Raw genomic sequence first — 17,970 nt, 5'->3', positions numbered from 1 at the left:
TTTCTGAAAGATGTTTCACATTAGTGCTAAGAATTTGATATACTGGATCCCATAATCCTAAATTAAGTGAAGTAGTTCAGGGAAAGGCATGATCTGCCCTGGGACTATTAGAATTTAGCTTTCCTTTGTACCTCACTATTCTGAATTTGCAGACTGAGCCATTCAGTGCTTCCTAGAAGTTATAGAGTGAATCTATAATACCCTGACGAGTAAAACCTACTACTAGGCTCTAGCCACATATTTGTTATGTATTAAGTGTTTCTTCCCCCTCACTGAAGCCTACTCAAAAGGTTTGAAACACTCAACAACTTATTGAAGTTGAATTTGTGTACCTTCTGTTCTTAGAGAACTCTGATAAATGTTACATCATACTGGATAGGCAACTTTATTGTTTGACTTCTTTCTAATTTTTGTGTTTGGTGTAATATCAGTAAACATTTTTATTTCTTTGTTTTTCAACCTGTGCTTCTGTTTCTTCTGTATCTGACAGAAGATGAACTGGCGACACCACCTTTAGATGGCATCATCCTTCCAGGAGTGACAAGACAAAGCATTTTGGACCTGGCACACAACTGGGTGAGTGTTTTGACCTTGGCAGTAATCGTTTTGACTATCACATTATTACGTCAATGCGAGTAAGCATTTCTGGTGCTCAGTATCTTGAAGTTCAGCTGATCTGGTCAAATCCATCAACCTAAATGGGAACTAAGGGCATGCTAATTCATAGATTCCCAGCAACATCATCAGAATAGCCCCACCTGTCACATAGCACAATACCAAGCTTGTTAAAGTAGATCCGTGTAGTATTTAACATGGAAATTCTCATTAAATCCTCTGGTACTAGCAACTTAAAGCAATGAAACAATTATCGTGCATGACCTCAGCTATACTGCAGTCATCAGCTCCCTTAGTTGTCATGGTTCCACCCTTATTTCTAATAACTAGCAAGGCAGTCTAAAATCCAGCCACAGTTTTGCAGTTGTCTCTTTGTTTCCAGATTCCAGTTCTATCATGTAGCCACCAAGTATTTATTTTGACACTTGGAATTACCTCATATCTCGAAATGCTGCTAACTGTTAACTCTGCCTATATAAGAATGCAGTCAAAGGCTTATCAAACCCCATATCCTGTCCACTGGTTCTGGTGCAGCTTATGTTTAGGGAAGAGTAAAAGAAGTAGCACAGGCATGTGTGATATGTTCCCCTGATATTAACTCTACTTCCCTTTGCCTGTATCTGAAAGGCTTTCTGAAATATAGTTCACAATTGTATCACTCAAATCTAATTTGCAGTGAAGAGAGCTAGGTGTGTCCTTCATGGTGCATGTGTGCCATTTGTTGACCTGTTCTGAGCTCTTATGCACCTTTAGTCGTACTGGTACTCCCCTAGTGCAGATGTGCATGTGTGCTTCTCAGTCCTGTCTTCTTTACAAGACAGACATATTTCTAGTTGATAGGCCTTGTGTGTGAGATACTAGACTCTCACCTCAGTCCTCTTGAATAATTAGGTGTTGTCTTCTCTCAGAAAGGTTGTTTTCTTCCTGACCTCCATTCCCTGTCTGAAACTCTGCTTACCCAGTGTCTCTGTCTCTCTCCAAATACTATCCTGTTAAGAGCTAATAATGTTCTCTGCTATCATAAGCATCTCTGTTTCATGTTCAAGATCTTGCATATAAAATTAATGACTGAGCTTTCGTTTGCTCTGAGACAATAAAGTCCACATAAATCCATGAAATGAAAATTTCTAAGTTCTATTTTTATCTTTGTTCTTTAAACATGTCCCTTCAATCAGTTGCTATGCATTCTTCACTTATAGAAAGTAAAACTCCTCTTATATTAAGACTTACTAATGTTAGTTGCTATACTTATACCTGCAGTACAGTCATTTTTTTTATGTAACAGCTGTGTACAGGCTACAGTGTAAAATTTCATCAGGGGTTAAAGAAATGTGTCACATCTAGTTGACATTGCAAGTGGAATTATCAATGTATTTTGCATAGGAGTTGTCCGAGAGTGGGATGCAAAGCTCTCTTGACATAATTGAGTAATTTTTGTACAAGCTCTAGCATGCTAGAGGTCTTGAGTAGTCAGATCTTTTGCCACATAACCCATGACAAATTCTGCTGTGTTATTCCTTAATGCAATATTGATATTCTGAGGAAACTTCCACTTCATTGTCAGCATTGTATCTGGCACACCACTGGCTTCCTTAAATGTCATTGTTTGATTAGAGTTTATCTTCTGTGATACTGGGAGATTTGAAAAGATCGAAAGGTCACAGTCAACACTTGTTGCCACAAGGCTAATAGTTCTGATAGAGATGTTTTAACATGGAAAATAAAAAGACAATCAATATTTAAAGGTGTTTACAGTTTTTATGGTTGATTCTTCTTCTGAAGGGAGAATTTAAAGTGTCTGAGCGATACATCACCATGAGTGACCTGACAGCTGCCTTGGAAGAGAACAGAGTAAAGGAGATGTTTGGTGCTGGAACAGCTTGTATTGTATGTCCTATCTCTAAAATTTTATATAAGGGCAAGGTAAGATAGTGTCTCTTCAATTTTTTTTTCCTCTTCTTTCTTCAAAGTGGTTTCATAATTAATTGCAGCTGAAGCATAAAACAAGTGAGTTAGAAAAAGAGTGCTGCCAGAGGCCCCTGGAAAAATGAATAGTGTCAGTATGTTTTTTCCCAAGTGAGTTACTAGTTGTCAGAAGACAACATTTCCCTCATATTTTCTGGGGTTTTTGAGTAGTTAAAATTCTTAAATATCATTCCTGGGAAAAGGAAGAAACTGAAATGAAAACCAACAGTTCCCAGCCCATTTGAAAAGATAGAAAAATACTTTATCCTGCATTCCTTCTATTGAACATTTTCCAAAGCAAAGGCACTTGGGAAAGGTGAGGAGAGGAAGGACTTTTGCAGGGGACAAAATTTTGTTTCTCAAGTTAATTTCTTCCTCACCCCTCACTGCAGGGAACCCAGCTCTGATGGAAGCAGTTTCAGGAGGGTGCACAGCTACTTCCACCTACTATACACCATGTGGGAGATTTCTCCTGTAGAGGTCGAATTCCACAGGCATTCAGCCTGTTAAGCTGACTTGATGCTGTTTAGCTAGGTCTAAGTTAGTTCAGAAGGCTGGTTTATTGCAACTGTATATATAGATGTTTTTTTCCATTAAATGTGACAAGTACAGCAAAAGCCTGTTAGGTGATACTTCTTGAATTAATAAGATGGAATGAATAGAGTAGAATAGACTGTTTCAATTGGAAGTGACCTACAATGATCAATCTAGTCCAACTGCCTGACCACTTCAGGGATGACCAAAGTTAAAGCATGTTGTTAAGGGCACTGTCTGAATGCTTCTTAACTACTGACAGGCTTGGGGCATTGACCACCTCTCTAGGAAGCTTGCTCCAGTGTTCAGCCACCCTCTCAGTAAATAAATATTTCCTAATGTCTAGTCTAAACCTCCCCTGATGCAGCTTTGAACCATCCCCATGTGTCCTGTCACTGGATATCAAGAAGAGATCAGCTCCTCCCTCAATGTAGCAGGATGCTCGATCTCTCAGTATGCCCTCCTCAGGAAGATGTTGAGAGCAATGAGGTTGTTCCTCAGTCTCCTTTTCTCCAAACTAGACAAGCCTGAAGCCCTTAGCCACTCCTCATAAGACATACCTTCCATCCCTTTCACCAGGTTTGTTGCCCTCTTCATGACACACTCAAGGACCTTCACATCCTTCTTAAATTGTAGGGCCCAGAACTGCACACATTGCTTGATGTGAGGTTGCACCAATGCTGAATACAGTGGGAGAATCACCTCTTTTGACTGGCTGGTTATGCTGTGATTGCACCCCAGCAAGCAGTTTGCTTTCCTTGCTGCCAGGGCAGCCAATATAAAATTATATTTCTTATATAATATTTATATATTATCTTATATGATGCTAAGATAATACAGGAGACATCAAGGTGCTGAGTGTTAATAAGTGCTATAAATGTACCTATTGTATTTCTACGTTATGTACTTTGAAATTAAATATTGTACATAGTGTTTCTACTCCTGCCTGTATTATATACCCTCTGGTTTGAACAGGTATTTTAGAAGGTTTAGATTAAAATAATTTAATGTTTCACTGGCTCAGCATGCCCTCCTATAATTACCTTACAACAATTTTTGCCTAATTGTAAGGAGGGCTGAAAAGCTTGATAAATATTTATTAAAATTCTTGGTGACCCTAAGGTGTAAAGCTTCTATTATATGTTATTCTCTCTCTCTTTTCACCCCCTCTTCTCTCTTCTTTATTCAACATCAGCATTTGCACATTCCAACTATGGAGAATGGACCTCAGTTAACAACCCGTTTCCTGAATAAGCTGAGTGATATCCAGGTGAGGTGCTTCCTCTTCTTTAAGCAGATAAAATAGTAAAAGGTGAAAATTTGAAAACACCTGAAAATAGTGTTTTAATGGTGATGTTATAGGCACCATTAAATAACAATATAGGCTCTTTTGTTTGGTGTGGTTATTCTACCAATTTTTTTTTCCTTGAGAAAACATGATACAGATGTAGAGTGTTATCTTTTTCCCTGTTCATCTTGGAAGCTGGAAGAGAGTTGTAAGATTTTACTGCTATCAGTGATATCCAGTACTGTTGTCATAAGTTCCTTCTTAAAGGAAAAAATAGATTAAACATCTTAATAATCCAAATTACAGATTAATAGAGGCTAATCAATAAAGAGATGGGTGAAGTAGTAAGCTCTCACTGAATGCCTCCACTGATCACAATTTGTTTCTCAGCATCTTTCCAATCATATGGTCACTACTTGTTCAAAGAGATCCTCTGTGATTGGCTAAATACCAAAGTCTTTTTGGAATCTGTGCTTGACCTTGATATCTGGGCAAAGGAGTCAACAGTGTTTTAGCTAAAGTCAATGAGCAGAATGTGATGACCCTTCTTATTTTAGTTGCCTGTTTTCTTTTACTTAGTTTATGGTGAAGACGATTTGGGAATAAGAGTAAGTCTTGGCAAATTAGAAGTCACTTAATTTAACATCTGACAGCAATTGCTTGGCAGTATTGTAATGATTTCTTCAAATCAACTCTGATGGTTTCTGTTCTACACTTTCAGCTTTTGGCTCAATAGGTTCTTAGATTTGCTACCAAAATTTTTATCTTCCTGCCTGTAAGCCCTGAACTAAGAATCATCTTGAAAGCTTGTGAGATGTACTGCACCACATTGCAAATCTCTGAATACCAGAAAATAATCAGAATTTTTTCTCTAAAAGTCTTCAAAATTATTTTTCTTTTTATTTTACAGATCCTTTACTAGTGTGTAGAAATAATCTGACACAGGGCTCTTCTGATGAGACCCTAAACAAAAATGCTTATGAATTACATTTTGCTGTCATATGTTGACCCCCCTGAAATGCTGTGATAAGCAGGTTCACTCATGTAGTGTTATTTATTCAGTATTTAGTGCCATGGTGCAGTCCAGGTTTAAATCTATTGTTACTGGTTGTGGGTTTTTTAATTGTTCAATTGCAGTAGGGTGAAGCAGTCACCAGGGGAAGTCAGGGCGTCTCATGGTTCTTCTGTATTCTTTCTGCTCTACATATTTTCACTTTTCACAGCTGCTGGTCTCCAGCATAACTATTTTTTTTTTCTTTCCCCAGCACCTGCCCAAGACTTATAGCTCAAATAATGCAGCAAAACCACTTGACTGTTATTCACTAGGAGAGTAGCATGGGATCAGCATCTCTTGTTCTTTAGAGTAGTCTTGGACATTTCTGGCTGTAACTCAGGGAGGAAATTCCTGATATTGTGGTACCTTTTTGTTGGTGGCTGAGCCAACTTTCAGGAGGCGGAAAGAGACACTCTCACCTATGATGTTTTTATTGTTTCAGCTGTGTAATGGCTTGAGATCTGGGTCTTCAAACAGTAGGACTGATAGGAAGAAGCAAAGGCTCTTCTAGTTCTAGATTTTAGGGGAAAAAGAGGCTTAGGATTTCATTTGTCCATGTCAGTTACATTTTTATCATCTTACTGTATGACAATACACAGTAGCCTTTCTCCAGATTCCCACTACATACCACAGTTCTATTTCATCTTTCTCATCCCAAATGCCTGATATACATCTAGCTAAAATAACTTCTGGTGTCTATCACTTTATTTTTCTTGTTCTTGTATATCCAGATCTATTTTAGGGACAGACTGTAAGCTGATTTTATTGATACATTGTGATGCATACTGATCATCACTCTTTCCATAACACTCTGTATTAAAGCCATCATGTTAGTATTTAAAGTATCTGCCATTAATGTCTGAAGGCACTTGTGTAACTCCTGTTACCTTTTGGTGTCTAGGTGATGCAGTGTATGTCAGGGCCTTCAGCAATTTGTGGTCAGTTGAGTCTCTACCGCTTGCTTGTAATTGCAGTCATGGAACAGCTCAGCATCAGAAAGAGCTGAGGCCATTTGTAGCTCTTTGTTGAGTGCTGCACATGGCAATAGGTACTGCTTAGAAGTTTGTGCTGTGAAACAAGCAAGAACCGTCTCTAGAAGAAGGGCTTGCAAAATCCAGAGTTCTGTTTCAGAAGACAGCAGTGGAATATGTGTCTTTCTCTCTTGGATAATAGATAATGAGTGAATTCTTAAGAAAAATTTGTCCAGCCTGTTCCTTGAGGCTTCTTCCCATGCCCTCCTCTATCATCCTAGTTCTTCCATACCCCCAAACCCTCCCCGACCAACATTCAAGCAGAGGCTGGAAATGTATGGATTGCTTCTAACCATTATCTATCTTGGACCTTTTAACTTTCAGACTACTCATATAAACCTTTTGCCTTGCAGCTATGTACATGGCAAGTGTTTGTTAGTTACATGCCAAGAGTAAATCCATCTCTTCTGAAAAGTGCTAGACGATTATGCATATGCTTACTTCTGGGTTTTCTTCCTTTTTTAAAAAAAAGCCAAAAAAGTTAGAACACTTCATAGTTAAAAACATGATTTTAAAGAGAAAAATGGCTGCTTCCCCTTAAAGAGTCAGTCAGTGGTTGCTGATTGTGTTCTGTACTTTCCTGTCTGTGGAGAGATGGATTCATATCCAAATGGACTCCAGGTCATCATATGGAAAACAATGCTGCAATATAGAAAATGGAGTATATAATATTCTTAAACTGTCCAGGGAGTTTTCAGGGTCTTTCACAAAAATTCTTTATGTATTCTGCTAGGATGGAAAAAAACCCAAACCAAAACAAAAAACAACCTCTTTGCAGTGTCATTGGGCTATTGTCATATCATTTTAACAGTCTGAGGCTGTTGCTCCAAAGAATGTTCAAGCTCTAAAGAACCAAATGTAATGAAAATTACAGACAAACACAGCTTTGGTCTCTGTGCTGTGCTGTTGCTCTAACTAGAGCAATGTATCCATTTCACATTGGACAACGAACATTTGTAAAAGAGTGTAAGTTCTCAGTACCAACACTGTCCTGCATTTGAACCTGTGACCAAGAGGTGCAGAGCTCCATATGTAATATCATTATGCCAGTTCCCTTGTGTACAACACATGCTTGTTTAACATTTTCTGATTATCGTTATTATTGTGTTTCCAAGTCTGTTTTCATGCTGCTCATTGTTCTTTTGCAAGTCTTCTGTGTTCAACAGGATTTCTTTGGATTTGAACAGCTGTTCAGTGGAACTAGAGCTAGAGTGACAAATTAGAAACTCATGGGCAGAACTGATTCCATTTCTCATGCTAATGGAGAGAGACAGCAGTAGCACTGCAATACACATTTTCTTTCCTATCACTGAGTTGGAACTCATAATTACTAAAGCTTGATAAAGATTTCAGATTAAATCATTTACATTGTGTAGAGTAATGGTGTGCTTATGAATTAATTAGTCATAGTACACGGTGTTCTTTACCAGCTTGAGTTAGAGATGAGATTCTTTTCCCTGGGAATACACTCAGTGAAATACCACTCAGATGTGGTTTTGCATTCTATGCTTTGAGAATAAACAAACCTTTCCTATACTATTTAAAGTGTAATTTGGATGAAACTTGGAATGGATGGAAAGAAGGTAATATATGATGTTTACACAACATGATGTAGAATACTTTTAAACACTGCAGTCGAGACAGCAGTGAATAGACAGGAGGTCTAAAACCCTGTCTTTCTCAAAGTTGCATATTCTAAATGGGTAGGCCAGTAGAGAGCAACCAGGGAAGGAGAATGAATGTGTTCATTTTTACAAAGCAAGAGCTCCAGGGGGAGAAAGAGGGATAGGATTGTCTAGCTGGAGGTCACAAGGACTTTGACAGAATCAGAAAAGGAAATCTGCTAAATCTACTTTTATTTCCAGACTGAAAACATCTTAATTGTGGTATAACATAGAGTCATAGAAAGATTTCAATTGGAAAGGACCTTAAAGATCATCTAGTTCCAACCCCCCTGCATAGGTAGGGACACCTCCCACTAGATCAGGTTGCTCAGGGCCCCATCCAGCCTTGTCTTGAACACTTCCAGAGCTTGAGAAGGAGCATACTTATGAATGAATTAGTGAACTGATCTCAGGTTATAACTGTATTCAGCTGTATGGAAAGCTTTAGAGAAGCAGGACTATTTATATCATCTCTAGTGAATATAATTATCGTGCCTTCCTAGGCTACTTACTGGAAGATGGATAAAACTTCAAGCTGCCTTGAGGCTTTGCTTAAATCGAAGACAGAAGGAAAGGCATAAGAAATAATATAAACTAGTATCAGAGTGGTGGATATGAATCTTTCTGAGGATAGACCTAAGAAGTTATCGTCATTGTACACTGTTACTCTTAACCTTTGTTCTTAAACGCTATTTTTTTTCATTTCAGTATGGAAGAGAAGACAGCGATTGGGCAGTGCTGGTGTCATGAAAGTAGAAGAGTTGAGTCAGATTCTCCAGACAGAAAAGCCACGAATAATGACAACTTCTGTAGCTGCCTGTGCGTAGCGTAGTTTCTGTATCAATTTTGCTCTCCAGGATGATTATTTCCACAATCTGGCAAATGTGAACACAATCATTTTGATTTCTACTGTAATCCTGTTAGTAGAAGCCCATTTCCTTGGTAGAGGTGCTAAATGTTAGCAATAGAACTTTCCTAATGGGTTTCTTAGTGCCTCCTTGTGTCTTATGTACAGTCTGAAAACTTGTAAAATGCTCTTCAACTGCTCTTCAGTTTGTTCGGTTTGTTTTAACTGCCATCACCAGCAGAGCATGTGTCAAATAACACAAAGACGGTGCCTGTTAGTTTGCCACAGGGTTCTGTTGACATTATTCTGCCTTTTGCTCTGTGTTTGGGAAACAAGTTTAGCCATATGTTCTTTCCTTTCATACTTTGTTTGTATGGGAGATTCCCACGTTTGCATAGTCTGTTAGATCTCCTCATGCTTACTCTGTCAAATAACAGCTCTGTCCTTTAGGCCAAAATTCTTTTTGAGTAGATCTAGCCTGCAATATGCTTTCTGTTTGCCTATTGCCTTTCCCTCCATGGGGGATATGCAGTGGCTGCTTGGGCAATACATACCTCTCTAATAATTAAATCATCCTTCCACACATGATATACAGGGCTGGGCCAGGCCCTGCTGCGACAAAAAACACCCTTTGTCTGGCCTAGCTCAGAGCTGGGCATTGCAGACACAGTGTAGCCTTCTGAGTCATTGTCTGGAAAATAAGATTAGACAACTATGGTGGTGAAAATTGAACCACTCTTCAAAGAAACCCAACCTTTGTTTTGAGGAATTTCTTTCAACATCAAGTCACTTAATTTAGATCAGCAAAACATTTTTCTTGTTCCCTTCACCACTCGCCGTGAAATGTATCCAGCCTCCATTGACACCTGCCTTAATAGGGCCTTCCTATTAAGGAACAACTGATGTTGTCAACAGAAAATACCTAACACAAGAAGGAAAAATGTTTAATTCAAACTCTGGTTTTGTTCTGATACTTCATGTAATGCTACTCTCTCACATGCAGTCTTGGTACTATTGAGAAGCAATATAGAGCATGTAGCCTGCAGTTAGGGAAATAACTTGTGCAAATGTTCACTAACAATTATACTGTAATGTTTATTATCTTTCTCTTTTTGCACACAGCTTTGTCGAACAGCTTTAAGATACCTCTTGCCAAAAATAATCACCATATTCTATATCAATGTTCCAAAGTGCTACTTCAGTGTAAAACTGGTGGAACTTAACTAACACTGATGGAGTCCTATAAGAAGTAAAAGTGAAACATTTATTGCCATAGCTGCACCAGTATTAAGGGAAATATTTAGCACTTTATTTTTTTTTTTTTAAGACTCAGAAGTATCTCTGCCATGCTTTATAGGCCCATTGCAATTACTGGCATTCATTAACGTATTTTAAAAAGGCAAACTATAATTTCTGTTAGACTGTGCATGCCTTATGCAACTGCTAAGAAGTAGCCTTATGGCTTTCCCTGATCGTTTTTGGTCAGATTTTAAAGACAACCATCACTTTCCTTTGCTCCCTCAAATCCTGTCTTTTACTGTCTTTCACTGTAGTCCAATCTGATCTTTTAACGAAGAACAGTTGAAGGTTCTCTCTAACAATGTAACCATTGTTAAAATTTGTTGGATAGTTTTCTCTTTAGAGTACTACTGTGCAAGCACAAAATGTTGTTTCACTTACAGTAGCAATAGTATTATGTGTCTCCTTTCCTGATTATTTGAATCTGTATGTATTGTGTGCTGGTCTTCATTTAGTATCTTGCTATGTATTATAAGCTGCTGGTAGTCTTTCTTTTTTATTTAATTAGGTGGGTGGAAAAATGAACATGGGCAATATTTCAAGATGCAACATGGGGTAGAGCGTTTTATCCAATAAGATAAGTATCATAAATGAAGAGTGCCTTTAACTAGAGTATGGCATGGAGCTCTCTGAAGATTTTGTAACAAGCAACCACATGCATTTTCCTGTTACTGAACCATCTATCCTGTCTCCTTATGTTGATCTTGGATTTAGCAGCAGAAGGAAAAATGGAAATATCAAATTTCAGATGCATGGCAAAGTGGTTGTATTATACTTTAACATCTCAGGATGTTGACAGAGTTGACAGGTGTCATATATCAAAAATCCCCATGAAGGCCTCAGTATACCAGCAGTAATCTATTCACTAGTCAGAACAAATAAGCACTAGCTAAAAAAATTGTTTTACAGCAGTGTCAACATTAAAGCTGTGTAAAACTGTTCTTAAATTGGATGCAAGTAATTTAATGAGAGGAAACAAGGTGTTTTCATTTATTGGGGTTTGCACTACACTGACCAGAAAGACACCTTTCTTTTTACTGCACGTTTTGAACTCATGGAGAGTTCATTGTGAGAGTTGAAACTGGAATCGCTCACAGGAATGCTTAGACTTTTCTAGCAGAGAAGAATGAAAATGTAGTGTGCATATGTTAACTGTTGTCTTTAATATCTTGGTTAATTACTTTAGTCTGGCTACGTCAACTCGAAGTTGTGCTTGTTTCCAAATTGTATCCAGGTGAATAAGTTCTAGATTTTACACTTTAAAATCTCTAATAAGGGAGCTGATGGGTCAATATAATACAGAAAATTCTTCTGATGATGCATGTTGTCCTACCCTGTGTTCTGCTACTGTTTTTTTATCCTGTTAACCAAAGCAAAGAAATAATACATGTAAATAATAGTATTTGGTATTACATTCTTCCTATTTTTTCCTGTAAAATTTAGGAAGGAACTGTGGTATTCCCTGAGCTAATAATGGATTGTAAAAGAACATCTGCAGATCTTTTCTCCATGTGCCCTATTTGTTTAATTGCAACAGATTTACATATAAAGAGTTTGGTACATCATAACTAGGCAATTATCTATTCTTCATCACTTAGTTATAGTTCTGCTAATTGATCATTGAAGACATAAGATAGTCTAGCATTAGGAGAATTTGAGACTGTTCAAAAAAGATAAACAATTTAATATTGTTGTGTGATACTTGCATAATTGGCTGCAATTATTTAATGTTTAATTGGGTTGATCAAATGAGACTCAGCCTTTCACATGCTTATGTTTTACAAATAATGGTACTTTAAAATTATAATAATGAAATCTAATTTCTGTATGTTCTTTCTTCTCCCCTTCATTCTTTTGATTATTATTTTCAGTATTGAGCATGTCCTGAATTTTCAGTTTGGTGAGCATTATTCATGCATAGGAAAGAAGTCTTTCAAATGAGAGAAATTTCATCAATCTGGCATTTCATATAAAGCTGTTCTGATGCCAAGATTTATGGCATTACTCAACTAGATTCTTACCTGTGCTGAGGGCAACTTTGCTGTGAATTTACAGGGACATATTCTGGTGCCTGCTTAAGTTAGATAATCTGCTCAGTTTGTAGCAGTCCAAAGCAAGCATGAGTTTTCTGGGATATAGAAGGGAAGCCAGGTAAGATAGTGAGAGTTTTCTCTGCCCAGCCATTGTTTACACCTTATCAACTATCTCAAGCCAAAAAAACCCCACTTGTCCTCCACTCCTCTTTCTAGATAAATTATTTGTTAGGGTTTAACTAATTCAACAGAGATATCATTGATCCTCTCCTGTACACTTATTTTATACTTATTTTTCCTCAGGTGTGAAGAATGGTAATTTGGAAAAATGTGGTATTTGAAAGAGTCACACTTGGTCTTCCAAGGAGGCAGACAGAAAAACATCTGGGACTGATATCATAGCCACCTAAGGAGAGGAGGAACCCTCTCAAATACAATAGCCTCTCCAAAACAATCTGCGTAGTCTCAACAGATTTCTTAGTGTGAACTGTCTGTTGATAGTGCCTTGCTATGAAATAGAATACAGAGATGATAGCACAGCCTGCCAGACTATGGCACATTGTCTCTCTCTGCTTGGGATTCACCCTACTGATGGTAGGTTTTAATGTTCTAGTGGCAGGCTTGGACACTGAGATGTGGGCAGGTGTAAATGATGGCTGAGTGTGCCCTGAGGTGGACTATTCCTTCCTGTCCTCTCCGCACAGACTCGCAGCCCCTTTTCCTCAACCTCCTATCATGATGCCCCTTAGTCTCATATCTAAAAGTGACCATTTAATCAAATTTTCATTATTTTTGTTTTTAGCAGTAGTGACTGTTTAGGGGGAGAAGTGTTTAATCTTATCTTGCAGGTTTTCAGGACTCAGAATTGCTCTTTACCACCTGCATATGCAATGCCTGAACAGACTACCACATTGTGACCCTGGACAAGTTATCTAACCTCTGTGTAAGTGTAGAGTAGTAGTATTTATACCACTTTTAACTCTAAGCCAAATTTTGCATAAAAAAGTTATTTTACTACAGATCAAATAAGCTTTCTAGAAAGCTTTTTAAGGGGCAGAGAAATATGTCATATAAAGGTTAGTGTATCAAGGATTGCTTTAGAGTGGGAGTATTTTGATTATTCAGGAGAAAAATGTTACATGAATGAGAAATATATTTAAGGTTTGCTCTATGAACCCATAAACAAGTAAAATATGTAGTTCAGAATATAAAGGAACATACAGAAAAATCTTGACAAGACAATTCACCTCCACCTCTCAAACAGTGCTATGTTATTTAAAAGTGATGTTGCAAGACAGCATTGTACCTCTCAATGTAGAGTCATTAGATGAAAACTGTTCTACAGGTACACTTTTTCACATACCAGGGGAAAGACCTCTTTATTGATTATGACTACAAATTTTCTGAGCTGTAGTCTTTGCTGCATTTTGCTGTATTTTGTCACTATCCTCAAGTTTGGGAAAAAATAATTCATAGGGTGTAAATCACTTAAGTCATAACAGCACAAGTCAGTACTGGTATTGAATTGGTGAAAAAAAGCTATCGTAGCAATCCATCTATCCAAGGCTTGCTTTAAGCATGACAGTTATTAGTGGAAATTCCAGGATATTTTCCCTGACTGCAAAATCTGAGTGCCATCTATAGCACAGTTAGCAAATATGTCCCCAACTCCATAAACAAAACTAACTTACCTGTTATCTTGAGCTAGATCAGTCAAGTACATTAGGGCTTAGCAGTTGTGGAGCAATACTAAGTTAGAATAGTCAAGCCTCAGATTTGGAATTAGTAGCTCAGATAGAAATAAATCTCATTGACCACAGTAGCGAGGTTAACCACACCCAAATTTACTAATAGTGGTGTTTAACTTGGAATAACAGCACAGCTAGATCTTTGTCCCTTTCTCTGAACATGGATTTATGCTGTTTGCTTATATTAAAACTTAGCTTATTGTGTCTGATTTTTACTACAATCCTGAATAATCATGCTATGCTTTTAAAAAAAGCATCTTAAATTTTGTGTTCATAGAAGATCTTAAGAATGATGCAAGACCTTGATATAGAATTTTAAAGTCTTTTGAATATCTTCTGGGTAAAGTTAAGGTAGAAAAAGACAGCTTTGTGGAAATAACTACAGTGTTCCAAATGGCTTTTCAACACTGATCATTTTTGTTTTTTACCAAAGAAGCATGCAGGGAATAGTAGATAAGTGTACTTTTTTTTTCTAAGCAAGAGTTGGGAGAGTTTTTAAGAGCTGGTTCTCTTAATAATGTTAACTCTTCATAGGACTTGATTCTGTCAAGCTTATAGCAGTCATTTATGTGTGAGATGGAGGAGCTCAGAAGCTATCTCAGGTGGTACTGTCTTGCAGGAACAGATGTTTTTTCATTTTATGATCAAAGTGGTCAAGATACAAAAATGGAAGCTTTTAAATTTTGCAGATTTGTATTTAAAAAATTGCTTTTCATTTGAAAATTCTGATATAGTATCACTGAACTGTTATCTTAAACTATCGTGTCTCAGTAAGTTAGAAGAAGAAAGCAAACGTTCTTATTCTTTATATTATCACCTTCTTCCTGTATCCTAAATCTCCTCTTCATTATGATTTGGTCACCACTTGAACTGTGACCTCTTTGGGTGAAATAACAGGTTGTCTTTACTGCACCTACTAGCATGCTCTCAGATTTTAAGTAAGTACTAAGTGCTTGCAGCAAATGCCAGAGCAAAAAGTAAAATGAAAAGTCTTCTGTCTCCAGAACAGGCATACTAAGGAATTCAAGTAAATTTACCCAGCAAGTCAGTCAAGGCAGGAGGTCAGAAGATCATTACCAGTCTCAAACAGAGACTACCTAGACATAGCAAATATGTCTAGCAGGATGGTAGATTGCTACTGCTATTTAAGAACACTCTTAATCAGTTGCTTAAATACTTACATCTGTGCCTACGTTTTCATAACTTGGCCCCAGTATCTTAACTGAAACAGTAAAATATTAGATCAAAACAAACAGGTAAAGCTCCAGATCATCTAACAGTGAGAAACTGCTGTCTACAGGGCAGTGGTCTGTTCTGTTCCTATAATGTATGTTCATTTTCTAATGGCCTCATAGTTGACTAGAACTGCAAGATGGAGACAAATGTATCTTTAACTCTATCCCATAGTTGATGATGTCGACAAAGAGTTAATCTATTCCTTCCATCTCTTGGGGACATGCTTTGGACTCTAGCTTGGCCACTATAGTATAGAGTGGCAGAATGGGAAAGGTTCTTTGCCATGATGGAGACAAGAGTTTTATCAGAAGCTGTTTGCAAACAATTTCTGTCAAAGCAGTAAATTAGGAAAGACGGATACCCCAATCTACCTGACCTTCGAGGCATTTGGAAGGGTGCAGTACTAGTTACTGGAATTGTTGCATATAAACAGTGGGAAATTAGCAACTTACATAGGGAGAAGTAAACGCCTCTGAAGGGTCTCTGTTTTCTCCAGTATTAAAGTTAACAATGTATTTTACAAGGATCTGAACAGTAAAGGATAGATGTGTGAAAAAGTGCTGGATAAACTAAAGGAAACTCTACCTCATTCTTCTCTAAAGGTTTTGTAGAAGCACAATTAAGCACTCCTAATGGCATTGTTATGTGCAGACCATCTGGTATGAAAGGAACACTTTATATTTGTATGTCTATAAATCCTGTAATAACTGTTATTTTGCTGGCAGTAGAAACAGTCTATACTATTTGCAGTTTTCCTCATCAAATCTGTAATTCTGCAATGTTTCTGTCTCCAATAAAGGAATTTAATGGGCACCTGCTTGTGGCATGTTATGAAATCATCATTGTTGAGTACAGCTAACTTAGCATAATAATCCCATAGATGGGAGCTATTGAAGCCCGAGTTAAAAGAGAAAAGAATTACTGAATGAAGTGTGGCATTTAAGAAGAGCAGAGCAAGATGGAAGTTGTAAGACATAAGCTAACTCTATGATCAAAATGCAAAGCCCTTATTCTCTCTTCTGGCTTCCACTGAAGAGTAAGGATATGACAAAGGTAAGAATGAGGCCTTAATAATGGCAGACATGCATTTACCCTGCCAAGCCTGGAGGCTGAGACAGTTGTTTCACTTACAGTTAAATGCTGGACAAATCCAGCAGCAACACTACCTACCTGATAACTATGTTGGAATAAAATAGCTTTTAACATGCCAGGATTATGTATCAGTGATTGAATCCAGCCACCATTCTAAGGCTTTCAAGGTGGTGAACTCAAGGGAGAGAGGAAAGCCAGAAAACAACTTTATACTTTGAGCAGCTTTGAATAGTCACTTCTCCTAAGTCAACCAATGGGAAGCCCTTTGAAGATGGTAAGCACCAAAAAGTGAGTGTCATTAAAATCTTGACATTTGCCACATGTATTAGCTATATTTTCCAAAATATTTGACGTGTTCCCCCTTTTCAGTGCAGAGTATACTGTGATTAAAGGTGATGCCGATCCATGCTGTGGTGAAGTACACACCAGGGTAGATTTTCTGTCAGGTGTAGTTCTCAGTGTCTTCAGAGAAAGCTGGCATGGATACAGGATGCTTTAAAGAAGCTGTAGACAGGTAAGTACTAGGAGTTGTTAATTACTGCTAAGAGAATGAGCCCAACATGTCAGAATCAGACTTTATTCCTGTATTTGGTCTCTCCACTTTCATTCTAGGGGAGCCTTTCTTAACTGTAACTCTAACCTGAGCTTCAGTAAGGCAGCTTTCAAAACTTTCTTGGCCCAAGTAGTAATAATTTGAAAACTCATCCTAAAAGGTGCTGAGTGGGCTTCAGGGACAAACAGACCTGTGCCTTTTAGCAAAACTTAAAAGACTAATTTTTTCCCTCTCTTTTGAAACATCTCAGTAGCTGCCAATAGTTCTGTTTACTAAAGCAGTACTGCCACCAGCACTGTGTTCTTGGGGATGGAGAGTATAAATTCTGAGCATTCTGATCTGGGATGTACATAGTCTTGTAAAGTCAATGTGACAAAAATATTTTAAAATCTTACAAGGGGAGGACAAAGCAGAAAGAAAAAACTGCATTCTGTATGTATAAACAAGGCAGGGAAAAAGTTTTGGGTTCCAAAATAAGCAGTCAATACTGGAATTAAAAGTGCCAGTTTTGAGGGGTATATCAAGAAAAGTGTTGAATTCCAGTTCTTCCTTTCCTTTTACTCAGAGTTCTGATATTGTGGCATCACAGTGGTGATTTTAACAGAGCTGCTAAAGAATTGGCCTGTTGCCAAGAAGAACAATTTTCAATAATAGCATCGTTGTTATTCTGGGTGCTTCTCCAAAGAGGAGCTTTTTAAAGCAAATGCAGGGCTGTGGAAGGTGTGTACTTCTCTCTCTCCCAAGGAAATTATTTTTAATGCTAGGTAAGAAAATTTTTGCCTGCTTCACCTGCAGGTGGTATTGTATCCATACAAATTTAGGATATTAAATTCTGAGCATTGCCAATGCCATTTTATAAAATACAAAACTGTTTATTTTAACTCATATTAGTTCTTGTGGGTCATTCAAAGAAATCACTTTCTTCTGAATTTATTAAAGAAGTTATTACTGTTTTATAACTTTCTTAGTCTTACTCATGGATTAATTATTTTCAAAGGCTTAACTTTGGTT

The 17,970-nt window shown here is 37.6% G+C and overlaps 1 protein-coding gene across 3 annotated transcripts in view; it reads left to right on the top strand.

The window, feature by feature from the left end:
- BCAT1 (branched chain amino acid transaminase 1) overlaps window positions 1-16,127 on the top strand; it is a 64,611-nt gene extending 48,484 nt beyond the window's left edge. For 2 of the 3 annotated variants that reach the window (XM_051639852.1, XM_051639845.1), the window contains 4 exons: window positions 491-576; window positions 2,398-2,538; window positions 4,310-4,384; window positions 8,860-16,127. In XM_051639852.1, coding sequence (XP_051495812.1) covers window positions 491-576; window positions 2,398-2,538; window positions 4,310-4,384; window positions 8,860-8,901 — 344 coding nt within the window. In that variant the 3' untranslated portion in view covers window positions 8,902-16,127. The remainder of the gene's footprint in view (window positions 1-490; window positions 577-2,397; window positions 2,539-4,309; window positions 4,385-8,859) is intronic. The other variant, XM_051639861.1, reaches the window with a different exon arrangement.
- Window positions 16,128-17,970: the final 1,843 nt, after the last annotated feature.

Source organism: Apus apus, chromosome 1 (genome assembly GCF_020740795.1).
Source record: "Apus apus isolate bApuApu2 chromosome 1, bApuApu2.pri.cur, whole genome shotgun sequence".
NCBI classification, from domain to species: domain Eukaryota; kingdom Metazoa; phylum Chordata; class Aves; order Apodiformes; family Apodidae; genus Apus; species Apus apus.
The sequence above is the reverse complement of the archived record's forward strand: the minus strand, read 5'-3'. Positions and strand labels throughout refer to the sequence as shown.